General features: G+C 46.3%; 1 protein-coding gene across 7 annotated transcripts in view; it reads right to left on the bottom strand.

Annotated features, from left to right (window-relative positions):
• Positions 1–15,574, bottom strand: part of LOC112567355 — a 116,652-nt gene that overhangs the window by 79,640 nt on the left and 21,438 nt on the right. For all 7 annotated transcript variants that reach the window (XR_003099807.1, XR_003099805.1, XR_003099806.1 and 4 more), the window contains exons 4-5: positions 7,049–7,126; positions 5,385–6,666 (exon numbers count right to left, since the gene is read on the bottom strand). Coding sequence is in view for 4 of the 7 variants with exons in the window: in XM_025244035.1 (XP_025099820.1) it covers positions 5,385–6,666; positions 7,049–7,126 (1,360 nt within the window). In the remaining 3 variants the exon portion in view is untranslated. The remainder of the gene's footprint in view (positions 1–5,384; positions 6,667–7,048; positions 7,127–15,574) is intronic.

Genomic DNA, 15,574 nt, shown 5'->3' with positions numbered 1-15,574 from the left:
CAAACCTTAGTTAATGCTGTCCCTCCCTACAGGCAATCGAGGAGGACAACTGGCAATCTCTAGATGATTTGGGCCTTAACCAGGAGGATCGATTTCATCCTTCTCTCTAAACTTTCAAATCCAGCATCAACAAGGTCAAACAAGGTCACATCCAGGCAATGACCATGACCTTGTCTTAACGAGCCTGAAGGTGAAGGTGAAGGTGAAGCACTGCTCGTTCAACCTTCCAATCCGCTTTGACTGGGAGAAGCTGCAAAACCCAAATGCTGCGGGCATCTTTAAGGTCAAAGTTCGAGCAAGTTGACTGCCCTGAGCCTGGTTGACTGGGATGTAGATACCCTCGATGTAGATACCCTCGATGTAGATAGCCTCTACCCTAGCAGACATACCCTCTCTAACAGAGATACCCTCTCTGGAAACACCACAGATGTGTTACTGTCAACAGCTCAGGATGTACTAAGTGGTCAATGGCAGGTCCAAGTGAAAGCCTTTTTAGCCTTATTAGCAGCTGCATCTTCTCAGTTATTCACCGCGATGACCAGTCCTGACGGACCAGCTTAATCTTTGGTCAGCTGGTAAATGTTAACACCACAACCTGACTGATACCAGTCAATAGATGAACGAATGTACTTACAGATGACTACTACAACAATGGACTTATTTTTCAGCTCTTTTGACATCGACATTTCCCTTTTATTTTCGTGTTTGCTTAATTTTCACAAGTTTTTCTTTTGACACCATTCCTTCTATTGTAAATATTCGGCCTTTAATTCCCGTGTCCATCCTAAAAGCTCTCATAATGGACACACATGGGATTTTTTCGCATGAAACCAAAACAAGTCAATCACTATGTCAGAGAATTTATTCCCTATTTCCAACTTCCAGCATCAGGAGGAAGAAAGTGAAGACATAGAGTAGGCATTTGTCGATGGTGGGCAATCACGCATGCGCACTCCACGAAATTAAAGCCGCTGGAAGATGGCCCAATGGCCAATTCTGCCCATGCATGATACGCCGAAAAAGAGTGAGAAGAGAGAGGGTTAAAACTTTGGATAATTGCTGGTGTGAATAAGAGAGCGCGAGGAGCGTGCAGATGGCGCTGCTGCCTACAGGGCTCTGACGCGACGCCATGGCGGATCGATCCAAAGATGGCTGCCGGCTCGTCTCTCTTTCCTTTTTTTTTTTTTAAGTGTGTGTGCGAGCTTGATGCTAAAACATCGCAGATGGATGATGTTAACACTTTCTGCAGGCATCTTCACAAAGAGACTCATTTTGTAGTTTCAATTATGCAATTTTATCAAAACTGCGGCAGTTATTTCCATCCTTTGCCCGGTGATGTAAGCGACTCGTCTTGCACACTCCATCCTTCCCCGTCCCCCGCGACCTCCGGCCACTTCTGTGTAGTTCTGCTCCCTCCCTGTGCACTTTGTTTCGTACATCACTAAAGCCGTTTGTCCACAAACACTTTGTAACAAGAAATGTAGAAGCAAACCAACAGTTCATATGCTTGTCGTTACAAGGTTGATGTGTGTTCACAAAAACAACCTTTGACCTCGTTGCTTACAGAAAACTGAGTACTTTGGCTCAGTCTCGAGATTTACTGGCAAACTCTGTCCACTCACCCTTTATTTCTATTTTTTCCTATCTTTATTTTTCTCATACAGATTCACCCTTACATGTAATCATGCGCGCGTACACACATACAAACACACACAACTAGAGGGGAGATACTATAGATATAACAACGACATGACCTTTTAAAGCAGTCACTGACAACAAGTGTTTCGATCCCATTGAACAGTGAGTGAGTACACCAGGACTGTACTGTGTCCGACACGTGCAGCAGGCGCCCGGAGGCTGAGCCCCACCCTAGAGCACAGACACAGATGCTGTGAGCACCACACCACATGGCCAACGACAGTTTGTCGGTAGAAAGGTCTGTCATATCGCAACAGCCTGTCCCACCTATGTTAATGTATGCAGTGACATTTACCCTTTTAAAAGATGACCTTTAAACTTTATCACTTGATCTGAATGTCTTTTTTATTTCTCCTACTGTCATGTCCAATGGTCTTTTTGTGTGGCGGTCTCTTTCTCCCATGTGTGTGTCGCCTGTGTGTGTGAGAGAGTAAAATAATCTCACTGGCGGTCACTTGCACGCACTGCGTGTGAACGTGAACAGAATGCCCATGTACGGACAGTCATGTCTGTAACCAAGGGGAGTGAGGTTGGTGTATCCTCCCATTTCCTCCCCTACAGTGACATCAGCTGCCCTCAGCTATCCCATCGCACTGGCGAGAGCGTGACTACTGCTCACCCTGGGAGTCATCACCCATTACTAATCCCCTCGGCATTGTTGTAATTTTTATTTCTTTCTTTTTTTTCAGCAAAGGTCAAAAGTCCCGGTGTGTGACCAGTCAGCTGCGACACTAAGCGCTTTTTCGGCTTCAGGGTGGAGTGTGCACCAACCTGATGTCATCCTGTCAGTAATATTAAAAACTAACTTCATCCATTTTGATGCAGAAACATTGTGGTTACAAATCCTGTTTAGAATGAGTAGAAATAGAGAGTTGAGTCATCACAAACGACTGTCTAGTTAAGCTTTCAACGGATTTGCTGCTTTAATAGATTGAAATACTAGAATATGCCCACCCTCTGTGAAGCACACCTCACTAATTCCTGCTTTTTGAATTAAGCTTTCTTCTGTTGTCTGTCTCATGTATTGTATTCTAATGCTTTCTATTGTGTCTCGTGTATTGTATTCTCAGGTATTGTATTCTAACAAATTTTATTGTCTGTCTCTTGTTTTGTATTCTCATGTAGTGTATTCTAACATTTCCATTGTCTGTCTCGTCTTTAATATTCTAAACTTTCATATCATACTCCGTCTTCTTTGCTATGTAGGGAAAATATCCATTGCATCATTTCTTTGTGTAGTCTTCACAGCAGGTCAAATTCACAGACTTCGGGATTATAAGTTTATTAGTTTATGCTGTCAAGGCTTCATCCAATGGGTGAACTGAGGTCATATGTTAATTAGGTGCGTGTATGCAAGAACGCGGTGTTCTGACCTCGCTCTGTGCACGTGAGATTTGTAGGCGGGTATCTAGAGGAGGGAAAAGCGAGAAAGTCTCCCAGAATTTGTGAAATAGTATCTTGAGTTTTACCCAGTTATCAGAAAGAAATGTGCACTCCATTAGAGATTTGTCAAGATCGCATTTCGACAAGATCGTCAACCGCACGACGGACTGGCACCGGTCTCATGTAAACTTTTTACAAGAAAATATCAGAACAGACAACAGCAATAACAATGTGTCTCTTATTGCAACTTTTGACTTGGCAGCCGTCCTATCAGAAGGGCAGCTTTTCTTAGCACTATCTTTACAGACGAGGAGGGACCCGGACTAATTATGACAGAAATAGCTTTGAGACTAGACACAAATGTAGAGAGACATCAAGAAAAAGTAGTTCCTACGATACAGTTTCAAAGATCGTTTTGTCTGTCCTTCCTTTTATCTCTCTGACTCTCTCTCTCTGTCCAACTCCCCTCTCCTCTTCACACAGGGTCGAAGCAAGGCAGATGCAGCAGTGAGCAAGGGAGATAACATTAATTTGTGCGATACTGTGTCACAGCGCAGTTACATCCCTTGACTAAGGAGCCTGCCTGTCGACGATTTCCGAGAGCATGGTTGTTTGAGCAGAAAAGTGTCTGTTGTCAAAACATTGCTCGCAAAATACATAAAACCTCGGCTACTTTCAAATGTCCAGAATTGCTTCTCAACAAGAGAAAATATTTTGACTGATGTGGACCTGAACACTCGCAGCAGAAGACAGGCGTTCCTAGCTTCATTGAAAATATCTCGTCAGCATCTACACTTACTTTTACCTTCAGAGATCTTCATTCTACAACATTTCAACGACAGATTCTTGATCATTGTACTATTTAGTATTCATATTCATGAATGTTACTTAATTTGCATAAAGTTCATTTGCCGCTAAAATTAACAACAAAAGGATTTTACCCAAAATTAAATTCCTTTAAAAGTGTGTGGACTTGTAATGACACACACACACTTGGTTGATTACAATGACGACCAACAGACGTTAAAGAAGCAGGTGTAATATGGTCAACGGTCATCCAAAACAATTGTAAAGAATGATTTCTTTGTGCAGGATACAATTACAGATAACAACATGCAAGTTTTTTAATAAACTGTCAAACTACTGAAATAAAACTATTTTAATCAGTGCTCTGTGAAAAAAAAAGTGGAAGATCAAATATCTCGCTTGGAGAGAAAATGCCAACGCCTGCTTTCCATAATTACCAAATTTTTCAACTGCTAAACATACCTTAAAGAAAATGAATGTAAATTTAAATAAGAGTAACATACTTTTAAAGAAAGAACTATTTTTGTCTGTCATTTGTACTCAAAACCAACACATTATAACAACAAGTATTACGACAGTACATCATGAAAATATCAACAAGGAAAGTAAACAACAAAAGCAGACGACATATTAATGCGCTGTCCTTTGTTGCCAGTCTTAACTACTTGATGTTTTAAGTGCAAGATGTTTGTTTTATTTCTCTCTTGAAACCCGTTTAACGATCTCGATGGTTTTTTAAATCTTAGTTTGATTTGATTGGCTTTATTGTATCTCTACTTTCGTGTGCACGTGAGGCTGTCAAGCAAATATTTTTATTATTAAAGACTTGTACCAGGGCGCACGTTGGCGCTTGGCTTACTTTGGGAATATTTTAGACATAGATGGCTCCTCCTCTTCAGAAGTCGTCGACTCAGCACAGGGCACCTGACTGGCAACCTTGATTCTATCAGACCCTTGGAATCCCTCGTCATCAACTAACAACATTTGTTTACAGACTGGCTGCTCGGTCTGACACTCCCATTCCCGCCCCTCCCTCTCTCGCTGTCCTCATCATCATCTGAGCGGGATTTGTAGTCACTGGCATGATTCCTAGGATTTCGGGGCAGTGACTTACCAGCTCAGCCCTCCACCAGCCATTAATGTCACAGTTATAGCCACTACCACCATTAGCAACCACTGCCGCTGTTATTCGTCTTCCGCAACAACATTAAGGACCAACACAACGAGGCACAGTCAACTACCGTTACAAACTAATGACGATTAAGGTGATGTGAGCATAGTAGATGAATGTGACGACGAGATGTAAGTGTTGCGAGTTGCATCATCACTGAGTTGAAAAGTCAGCAGAAAGAAACTGATTATCAAAATAAAGTTGACGACGATAATGACGATGACGACGATGGTGTGGTCATCTACGGTGGTGGTGGCGGGGAAATAAACTCTATGGATGACGACATCATCATCGACGGTCGTGCGACTAAGCATACTTTACTCACCCCGCCGGGACCTGCAGCTGCCTTCCGAAGGGAGCGAACCGCAGACCTCGCCTGGTATCCCGATGCCGCTGTCTGGGTAGCTTCCCTTGTAGGAGCAGACGGCAGCCGCTGCGGCGCAACGATTGCGCTTGCGCAGCTCCTCTTCCAGCGCCACCTTGTTGAACATCCGGGACCTGTGGAGCTCACCCGCCTTGCACACCACGGCGCTGCCCACCGTCTGTTCGCGTTGCAGACGTCCGCGCCCGGAGTTGCCGCCCCTAGCCGGGGGTCGGTCGTGGGTGTTGAGACTTTTGGTGCGAGCCAGCTGCGCCCTGCGAATGGAACTAGGGTCCTGCAAGCTGGGGTCATCGTGAAAGCCCAGGTCGTAGTCCTCCTTGTCGACTGGGGATGACGGGAAGGAACGCAGCAGGCGCTTGATGGTGTCGCTGTCGAACTCCATGTGACCCAGCGGGGTTGAAGGTGTCTGCGGGGTCAAAGGTTCCGGAGGGGAAGGCCACTCGGGCGAGCTGGAGGACGAGGTGTGTTGGGAGTTGCCCGCAGTGAAGGTGGTGTCCACCGTCAGGTGCGACTTCTTGCTGGCCTGCGACGCCGATGACAGCGACAACGATGTGTCTCTACCCTCAGCGCCATCGGCTGCATCCAGCTCCGTGGTCCCGTCGCAGACGTTGTTGGCCTGCTGCGATCTATCGGCGTCCATGGAAACGCAGCGGTCCAATGGAGGAGGAAACATGCGCTCGCCGAGACTAGTGTCCTTCTTTAGAATACCGTTCGGTTTCTCTTGCGTCACGGACACCGGAGATGACGTTCGCGACCCCGTGATGACGTCACTGATGACCACCCGCTTGGGGCTCTCCAGTTTCTGGGCCGTGATCTCAGCAATGGCAGACGCGGGGCGGATGATGTCCTGGAGACGCTTGCTGGGCGAATCGCGGGCAGTCAACACCGACGGCATGGACTTCCGCTGGGGGAGAGTTCCGGAGTTAGGACTCTCGGAGTTGGCGCGTCGCAGAACGGGTCCCCGGCAGTGTTCAAACATGGCGGCCTCGGAACCCGGCTTGGGCATGGCAGTCATGGTGGCGTACGGCCTCGTGAAGTCTCCAGCATCCCGCAGCACGTGCGAGGCGCTGCGCGGCAGTGACGTCGACCTGATTGACGGGGGCTGGGAGGCAGGGGGATACTGGGGGCAGTCGGTGCACGTCTCGGGGTCGCTGTCGGCCAGGTGGTGGCGAGAGTGGATGGGGGAGCTGGGGGAGGAGGTGGAGGCAGCCTTGCTTCGAGGTCTCTGCAAAAAGAATGGAATGAAGCTTGAGGAGGGAATAAATGTGTTTTAGCTCCGTTACTCTTCGGCAGAAAGGTCGACAGATCACGTGTGAACTATGTAAAGGTAAATGAAGTAAATAGCGGTTTAGCAAATTATGGACATTTCTAGAAGGTGAAGGGCATACAGACTGAAGATGAAATCAAGCAGTCAGATAAGAAAACGACTCACACACACACACACACAGTCTCGATTGGTGTCAATCTGTGGTTGGTCTGTCATCATCTTTGTCTCTGTCTTTGTTCTGTCTCATTTTGTCTCGGCCATTATCACTCTGTTTTCAACATTTTCATCTAAAAATCGTTAGTACAGCCTGGAAACTTTCTGTAAACATCACGATACACACCTGAGAGTTTACTTTCGGAGGACTGATGTGTAGCGAGCTCGCAGACGACGCTTTTCTGGCGAATCTTTGGGTAGGAAACTGTAACAGAAAAAAAACACTTTTTAAATTTCTGGATTAGGCTCAAGTGACTGTTTTTATTGCAACACGTTCATGGCTTGCTAGCTAAAGGAAAATTTAAAATAACTAACATGTTTTAGGCAAGTTTGAGGCCACTTTACCTTCTTTCTCAACATTTTTTTAGTTCAACTTTCTTCCCTTCTCATGTATATTTTTGTGTTCACACCTGATGTAGTATTTATTTACTGGCGGTAAAGCAACATAAAATGACAGCAAACCTAGCAAGAAGTAATGTCAGGTCATTCAGTTTAGAACCAGGTGAAGACTGTGGGGTCAATGATACCCTGCAGTTGTTTGCATCTTGTCCACAGCTCCTAGCATCCTCCCTGTCTCTATCATCAAACACCGGAGGACAAGCCATCGCACGGCTATGTTGGTATTCTGGTTCACACATGAGGTCATTGTGGAGCTTGTGGAGCACGAGAACTGTGGAGTTGAGCTCTCGGTTAACTGCCGACTGAGAGTTTAGCTCTCGGTTAACTGCCGACTGAGAGTTTAGCTCTCGGTTAACTGCCGACTGAGAGTTTAGCTCTCGGTTAACCGTCTGATAAGGTCATGCGGGGTGGGATCTCCTCCACACCCTAAAGTGCTTACGATTTTTAGGGAAGCATAGTGGAAGTTTTATGGACAGAAAAAGACACAAAGCTCTTTCATGGAGCTCGGCCCATAACTGTTAAAGCTCGGAGGTTTTTGTCGCCATCTTAGATACCCATTGGAGAACACCTTGCTGGGGTCTGTGCTTGTATTTGAATGCACAGTCTTTAAAACAGATCGCTTTATGGCAGGCTTTTAACCGCCGGCAATATTATGGCTGCCCATTCATCGAATAAGAACGAGTGGCTGGATAAAATGTCATCCAATCAGTTGCTCCTGTCCTGAAACCCAAATGTCATCCACGCAGTGAAGTCGGCCCTCAACATTAGGCTCGGTAATGGCGCGCTCGCAAGAGCAGGATGAAGACTAAAATGTCCGCCGAACTCACAGAACTGTGCGAGGGGAGCACCCAAGCGGATGAGGCCTCATGGTTCAAAACACTATATTAAAGGACAAGAGGTCTTTCTGGGAGAACAAATTTCTTTCTTGAAGCTTCGTCTAACTGCCTTGGGCGCATTCAGTCTGATGTCAACAAGTCTGGGCCTCCACTGAGTATTTACAATTAAGAAAGTAGAAAAAATAATAATAACAAAATAAATAGGGAATATACGAATAAACTAATAAGAAACAGAAAATACAGAAAGACTATAAGAAGATTTAATGAAGACAAAAAATGCAGAAAACAAATACAGGGTTCGTTGAGGAGAGACAGAGGAATATTTAGGAGAGAGCGTTAATCAACCAGAACAGATTTTCTAAAGAGGAAGAGGAGAGAGAATGGAATAAAAAGCTTTTGACATTCCGGGTGGAATTGACGACGTGAATAAAGCACACGTGACCTCGGGAAAAGAATGAAAGACATCTGCTCCCCCACCCCACTGAGTATTGTGTTGTTGTGTCGCATCCTCCGATTTCAGTTGTTTTATGACTGCACCAATCCTTTACACACAGACTCTCTTTTTCTTTCTCTTTGTCTCTTTCTTTGCATTTTCCTCTTTGAGAACGAGGTTAGAATGGTCCTAACGTCAGGCACCAGGGCCTTCCTCTTACACCGAGCAGTCCTCTGCCTGACGGCTCTCTCACAGAGCACTCGGCAAACTTACATGAGTCACGTGCTGAGTAGTGTGCACTGACCTCAGCCTGCACCAAGGGAGGGGACAGGTTGGGGGGCAAATACTCAGTGAATGCCCACCTCGTCAGCACGTGCCTGTAAGGAAATGCTTTTCTCTCCTCCCCATCCATCGGACTCACACTGGACCGCTTGACGAGAAGATGGCAGAAGGAAAAAAAAGAAGAATTTTGTGAGAAGATTTTGTTGAAGGTTCGTGCGAAGTGCTGACGTTTCCACAATCCAGAAGAATCGGCAACGGAAAATGAAAACACATCGGACAGGACAGCCACTCTAACCAAACGGTCGTGCAGACACAGGTATGTCCGTCTGTCTGTCCAACTGCATACCTTCCTGCTGCTTGTATCTGTCCGTCTGTCTTGTGTGTTTGATGCTGAGTGGATGTGTGGATGTGTGGATGTGCTCATCAGCTACAGACTGCTCACTACACACGCCCACCCTATACCTCCCACCCCATTTTTCTCCCCCGTCCCTTCCCACCGTACCCTGTGCCTACTAGTGACGTTACACAGGACGACACTGTCACTGGACAAACAGCAAGTCCTTCCTCCGGTGCGTGACGTAAACAAACCTCCATAAACGGCTGAGGTCATTAGCGATGAGCTTGTTTCAACCGTTGACATCTGCTGGACCGTTATTCTACGACCCAAGAAAGTGTAGTGACGTAGCACTTGGTAATTAAAACTGACTCCTTGTAGAAAATTCTCTACATCAATTAACTGAGGCAATCAGGCATTCAGTCTCAGTCGTTGTCTAATTGCTGCACGTCACCTCCTCTCTCTACAGTCAGATTGTAACAAAGAAAATGTCACGGTGACGTAGCACTAATAAATGGCAGCTCCCCCAACCACTCGCAGATTGCACGAGAAATTAATGGATGAATGCATGAATAATTAATTGAAATAAATCGCCAACATGTCGAAGGAACTCCGGACATAAAATAAAGTGACATACACTAAGCCTCTGGTATGATGGCGGTTTAAATGCTGAAACACATTCACACACAGACTGACGAGGGCGTCAGCAGAAAACCGTTTTTGGAAGCAAATGCATCTTTGGAAGCAGCAGCTCGGTCAATGAACTCTCTAAGGGCCAGCCCTTCCAGCGGCAATAAAAGGGGAACGGGGCCTCAGCGACTAGGAGTTGTCTCCCTCGTGGCGTCACCTCCTCTCCTACTCCACCACCTACCCCTCTCAGCACAAAGGGAGGTCATTGTGAAGTGCTTCAACACAAAGCCTCCATCACGACTTTCACTAAAAATGTGAAATTATTTTTTTTTATCCATTTGTTGATTTTCAGTTGTTGTCTTTTGTCGTTTTATAACGGAGAAGCTTGATTTTATCGTCTCTGCTATGTTCAGTGCACTTTGGGAAACAAGAACAAAGGTTATGCTTGGATATCACGTGACTTAAACATGAATATTGTTATTGTTTAATTAAAAATCAGCTGGGACTGAGAGATTTGCTGATCAGATGTAAATGACAAGCTTGGAGTCGCGGTTCACACGTTCCTGGCACGTGACCCATGTTCAGTGGATGTTCACTTCAGTTCGTGTAGCACCGGCAAGCTCAACATCTTCTATTCTGTTGTACAGAACGCCGAACACGCCTCCATTTTAATATTTTGTAAGATTTATTTCTTGAGAAGAAAATGTACCTAGCGTGGTTTCGATCCACCTGCACCAAAAGCATGTGACGTACATTTTTGGGAACAAAATCTTACAAAATAATAAAATCGAAATGTGAGAGTTCTAAGTCTCTAGCTGCGTGTTTGATGGAATAATGCATTGAAAGTTCGAACTGTTTGCCGTGCTGGACTCCTGGGAGCAACATGGCCGACAGCGGCTTGCTGACCAATCAGAATGCAGCAATGCAATATTGCGACACACACAGACTGGCAGTTGTTTTCCTGTTGACAAAGGGGCGTGTCCATTGTTTTCTTGCTTTGAAGGACGGCTATTGAATTTGCTCGTTTTCGAGAACAAGGTCAAGTTTGTAAGAACAGTAAACAATGTAGGATTAAACAAACAAAAATGAATTCCACGATTGTGAAGAGCTTGACCTCCTGTTGGGGTACCGGAGGAGTGAAGAAGAAAATAGAAGATTTCCTGTAAACGTGGACAGATTTCTAAATTCATAAAACTGTTTATGAAATTATTGTTTTCAGCTGCACGTGCATGTATGTCAGTGCATTCGTCCATTCTGGAATACAAGTTCTCGTTGTCCCCAATGTCAGTCACGAAGCTTGTATCATGATTACACCCGCTGCACCCTCGCAAAGCTCAACTCCAACCAGAAACGCATCAAACTCTGCACCTTGCAATTTAGGGCAGTTCCATTTAAATTGGTTGAGTCCCACCCACCACCACCACCACCACCACCACCACCACCACCACCACCACCACCACACCCTCCACCACCGCAATGCTGTCCCAGAGTGCACTGAGTGCAAAGCTAAGTGAATATGGCGCCTGGTGTGCAGCGGCCTATTCTTGCGCAAGATTGATCACGTGACATTTAAAAAAAAGGAGGAAGCTTCCAGAAGTGTGTTCCATTTTACTATGTGCAGCCTCCAGGTGACCTATGACTGACCTTGTCAGCTGCTGACCTCGAGACAATAGAGTTGACATCATCAGTGAGGATATACTGAGGATAGATGACATCATCGTCGTTGCCTAACATCAGCCTCTACTACTTCCCTAAGTAACCCTACCACCTCTATTATCCCCACTGCCAGTACTATCACCATTATATTTCGCCAACATGGTCATTACCACTACCATTACCATTAATTACATTACCCCGAGAAAACTGCAATTCACGACCTTTCCCATTACCATGGAATCTTGCATGTCCTATCTCCCAGCCCCCATCACAGACCCCAAGGGTCACATAGAATAAAGTGGACTCAGGCTCGCACAGAAAGTTACCCTGGCTTGTCCCCCCCATAAATCAGCTGTTCACACCAGAGGTCGTCCTTGCCCAGCATCTCAGGAGGCTGTTGAGATGTGCAGCCACGCCCTGATAATGTGTCATGTCATGTCATGTCATGTCATGTCACGAGAGCTGCTCTAAGTCACTTCAAACTGACACCTTTTCGCTCAAGCTTTTGTTTGTGATTTAGAGCTCATCGGCGCTGTGATGAAATCCCTCTTCAGTTGTGACCTCTGACATTGTTGACCTGTTGACTCTCCGTTCATGTCCTCCCTTCATGGTAGCTTGCGACTTTAATAATTTGTTTTTGAGTGTAATTGACTTTTCTTCTACCCTTTCCTCTTTGTCATTTGCGTGTCTGCTCTCCTTCACAAAGTCCCTAACCCCCACTCCAGTCTACTCTCCTGCTTCCCCATCCCTCCATCATCTCTACATCACCGCCACCTCCAATCTACCCCACCACCCGGCGCACGCCAAGAACGAGTCTTCTGTTGTTTTTGGTAAGGAACTGCGAGCTCCCTCCGTCCCTGTCACCACCACCACCATCCCACTACCACCGACATCAACACTCCATCGACCACCACCGCCAGAGACCGTGGTGGAGGCTGAAATCGGATTTTGATCGCCCCTCGGCTAACGGTGCTGGCGACGAGGGCCCGGGTGCAATTCTGTTTAATCTGACTGGCTCCGGGCTGCTCCGAGCCTTTTACTTCCAGCGGGATGGCCCTCCTCCTGGAGACTTTAATCGCCTTCCCTCCTCTCTGGTCCTTCTGTCTATCCCTGTCTCTCCTGTCCTCTGTCTTGTCCTCTCTTGCTCGGTCTCTCCTGTCCTCTATCTTGTCTTCTCTATCCCTGTCTCTCCTGTCCTCTATCTTGTCCTCTCTTGCTCAGTCTCTCCTGTCCTCTATCGTCTTCTCCGGCCTTGACCTATGGACGTCCTTGTGTTTTGCCCTTCCTGTCTCCTCCGTGTATGTTGTACACGTATGCGATTGTCTGTCTGTCCGTCGCTCCTCCCCTCCCTGTGCATCAGTTGCTGTCTGTAACAGTAGACTGCACACACCAGCCATTCAGTCGCTCCTCTCTTCTTTTGGTCTCGCCAGCCTCTGAATGGTCCATCGCTTGTACATTATTTCGGTTTCGCTGATTTACATCTCCTCCTAGTTTATCCTCCACACACGCACACGCAGGGAGAGAAGCACCCGAGTCTGTTTGTGACAACTTTGCACAAAAGTCGATCTTTAGCTGGGAGCTGATGGGATGTTGTCTGGCCCTCGATGGAGTGGGGTGTCCCTCTCGACCTCCCACCTCATCCCCGGGTCTCACCCCCCTCTCTGGTGTGTCGCAGCCACGCTCTTCTCAAGACTAACTGCCGGTGCTTCCAAATGAGACCACGGGCCCATCTACCCCACCTACCCCTCCTCATCTAAACACCCGCCCACTCGCTACCCTTCCTGAGCCGCCATGAGTGTTGGTCTAACAAAGAGACTTGTAGCTACAGACAGGCAGGCAAAGCTGTGACTTAGCATCCACCTTCCACATTACATTGGTTTATCAAAGTTTTGTGCAAACTGTGCATGGATCTGGAGGGACTGCAAATGATCAAAGGTAATGAAGCCGCTGACCTTTGACCTTTCTCAGTCCGAGAGGTGACACGTTCCGTCCACACACACCCAGGGTACCACATTCAGTGTCACACCCCGGGTGGAGCAGCCTGTAGCAATGGCTGCCAAAGGCCAACGGAGGATGTTCTACAAGTCAGTGGCAGTGACACATGTGAGATGGCACAAGGTATGGCAATGGCTGACATGGCAAATAGGAGAACAAACAGCCACGTGGTGTGTTCATGCAGATAAAACTATCATCTACAGAGATGTGAACAGACCAGAGAGGAGTTGTCATCACAGACGATGGAAGCATCAGATGAAGTTGCAGAAAGAAAAGTCAGAGGTAAATTTTTACGAGAACACAATGATCGATACAACGGGAAATGAAATTCTGGCCATGACATCAAGGAGAATTATTTGTGGACATCTTATTTAACACAAAACTCGATGTAACATCCTTTTAACAGAGAAAACAGATAGACGTACAGATAAACAGACAAAGTCAGGAGAACGGATAAATAAAAGTAAACTGAAATAAAAGAAAATTGGATTTAAAGGCCAAAACACACTTGCAACACTTCACATGAGTTAGGTAGACACCAGACCTCACCGCTGACTACACGTGTAACTGAGCTCACCCTACCTCACCTCACCTCAGCACTCACTACACTTGTACCTCACCTCACCACTCACCACACGTGTAACTGAGCTCACCCCACCAGTGACTACACTTGTAACTCACCTCACCTCACCTCACACTACACGTGTAACGGATCTCACCTCACCTCACCACTCACTACATGTGTAACTATGCTCACCTCACTTCACTACTCACTACACTTGTAAATCACCTCACCTCACCTCACCTCACCTCACCACTGACTACACATCTCACCTCACCTCACCTCACACTCCCATCTCCCCTCGTTACAAGGAAGTGACAGCAATCACAGCGATTGTTCACGGCTTGGTGATGACAGCAAAACCTTCCGCGCAGCAAAAGCTCAAACAACTCGCATTATTCCATTAGCCTCTCCGCCATCACCGGAAGCCGCGCTAAACAACTTCCGGTTTTCTTGTACGAGAAAATCGATTCGTACGCGAAGACATGCGCACAGGGAGAAGTGGAAGGGAGGTAAGAGTTTTGCTGAGGCAAGCTGCTCATCTGTGTGTCACGGGGCCGGCAATTAGTGCGCGTGCAGACGACACAGCTCGTGGGGGGAGAGGCGAGGGGGAGGACAGAGAGAGGAGAGAGGGAGGAGAGAAGGGGAGGAGAGGGAGGGACGCTGGCCGTGGATAGTGTTTGTAAATCATGGGATGTTCCTGGTTTCAGGCATTACCACGGGTTTAGTTTTGCTTGCAGGAACTAACTTGCAGCCGCGGAGTAGCACAGCGTGTGCACAATGTCAGAGTTTGAGTACAAACAATAGCAACTGAAGCACTTTGACCCTGGCATGATGGCTTATGATGTACTACCCGGGGTAACCGGCTTTACCCCGGGGTTAGTTTCTGCTGCAGATGTGATGTTTCGTCAGAGTTACATCTTTCTCTTTAGTTTTGAGAAATAAAGGATGAGGATCATTTCAACCGCCTGGCCACCCGCTTTCCATTTTTCGAAGAAAGATAATTATTGAGGCCATCTGTATAGGATGTTATAACATTTCATCATCAAATTATGGATTTTAATCTCATTCCGCCTGAAAACTAAAAATACAGCTGATTGTTTTCTCTTTCACCCAAGTTAATGGGAAACAGATTTCAAAGGAAGAAACTACAGAAAATTGAATCAGCTTTTCAATTCAGAAAATCATTTCCCTGTATGATCAACATATTTCTGGAGTTACAAATATTTAGCATCCTGTCATCACGATAGGGGACAGCACTGAGGACAGCATGAGGAAATATTTTCCCGTCTTTCCCTCGTCATAAAGATGGAGAAACCTTCACATCTACAAAAGAAATATTCTATAATATTACAAAGTATTTTATACGTACAGAGAAAAAGATAGAAAGTGGGTGAGAAATGAGAGAGGGGTTGAAAGAGAAGAGAGAGGTATGAGGAGAAGAGGGGAGGACTTTGTCTCGCGGAAGAATACCTGTCCTGTCACACATCCTGTCTACTACCCACAATGCTTCACTCACCATGTTG

This window comes from Pomacea canaliculata, linkage group LG6 (assembly GCF_003073045.1).
Source record: "Pomacea canaliculata isolate SZHN2017 linkage group LG6, ASM307304v1, whole genome shotgun sequence".
Lineage (NCBI taxonomy): Eukaryota > Metazoa > Mollusca > Gastropoda > Architaenioglossa > Ampullariidae > Pomacea > Pomacea canaliculata.
The sequence above is the reverse complement of the archived record's forward strand: the minus strand, read 5'-3'. Positions and strand labels throughout refer to the sequence as shown.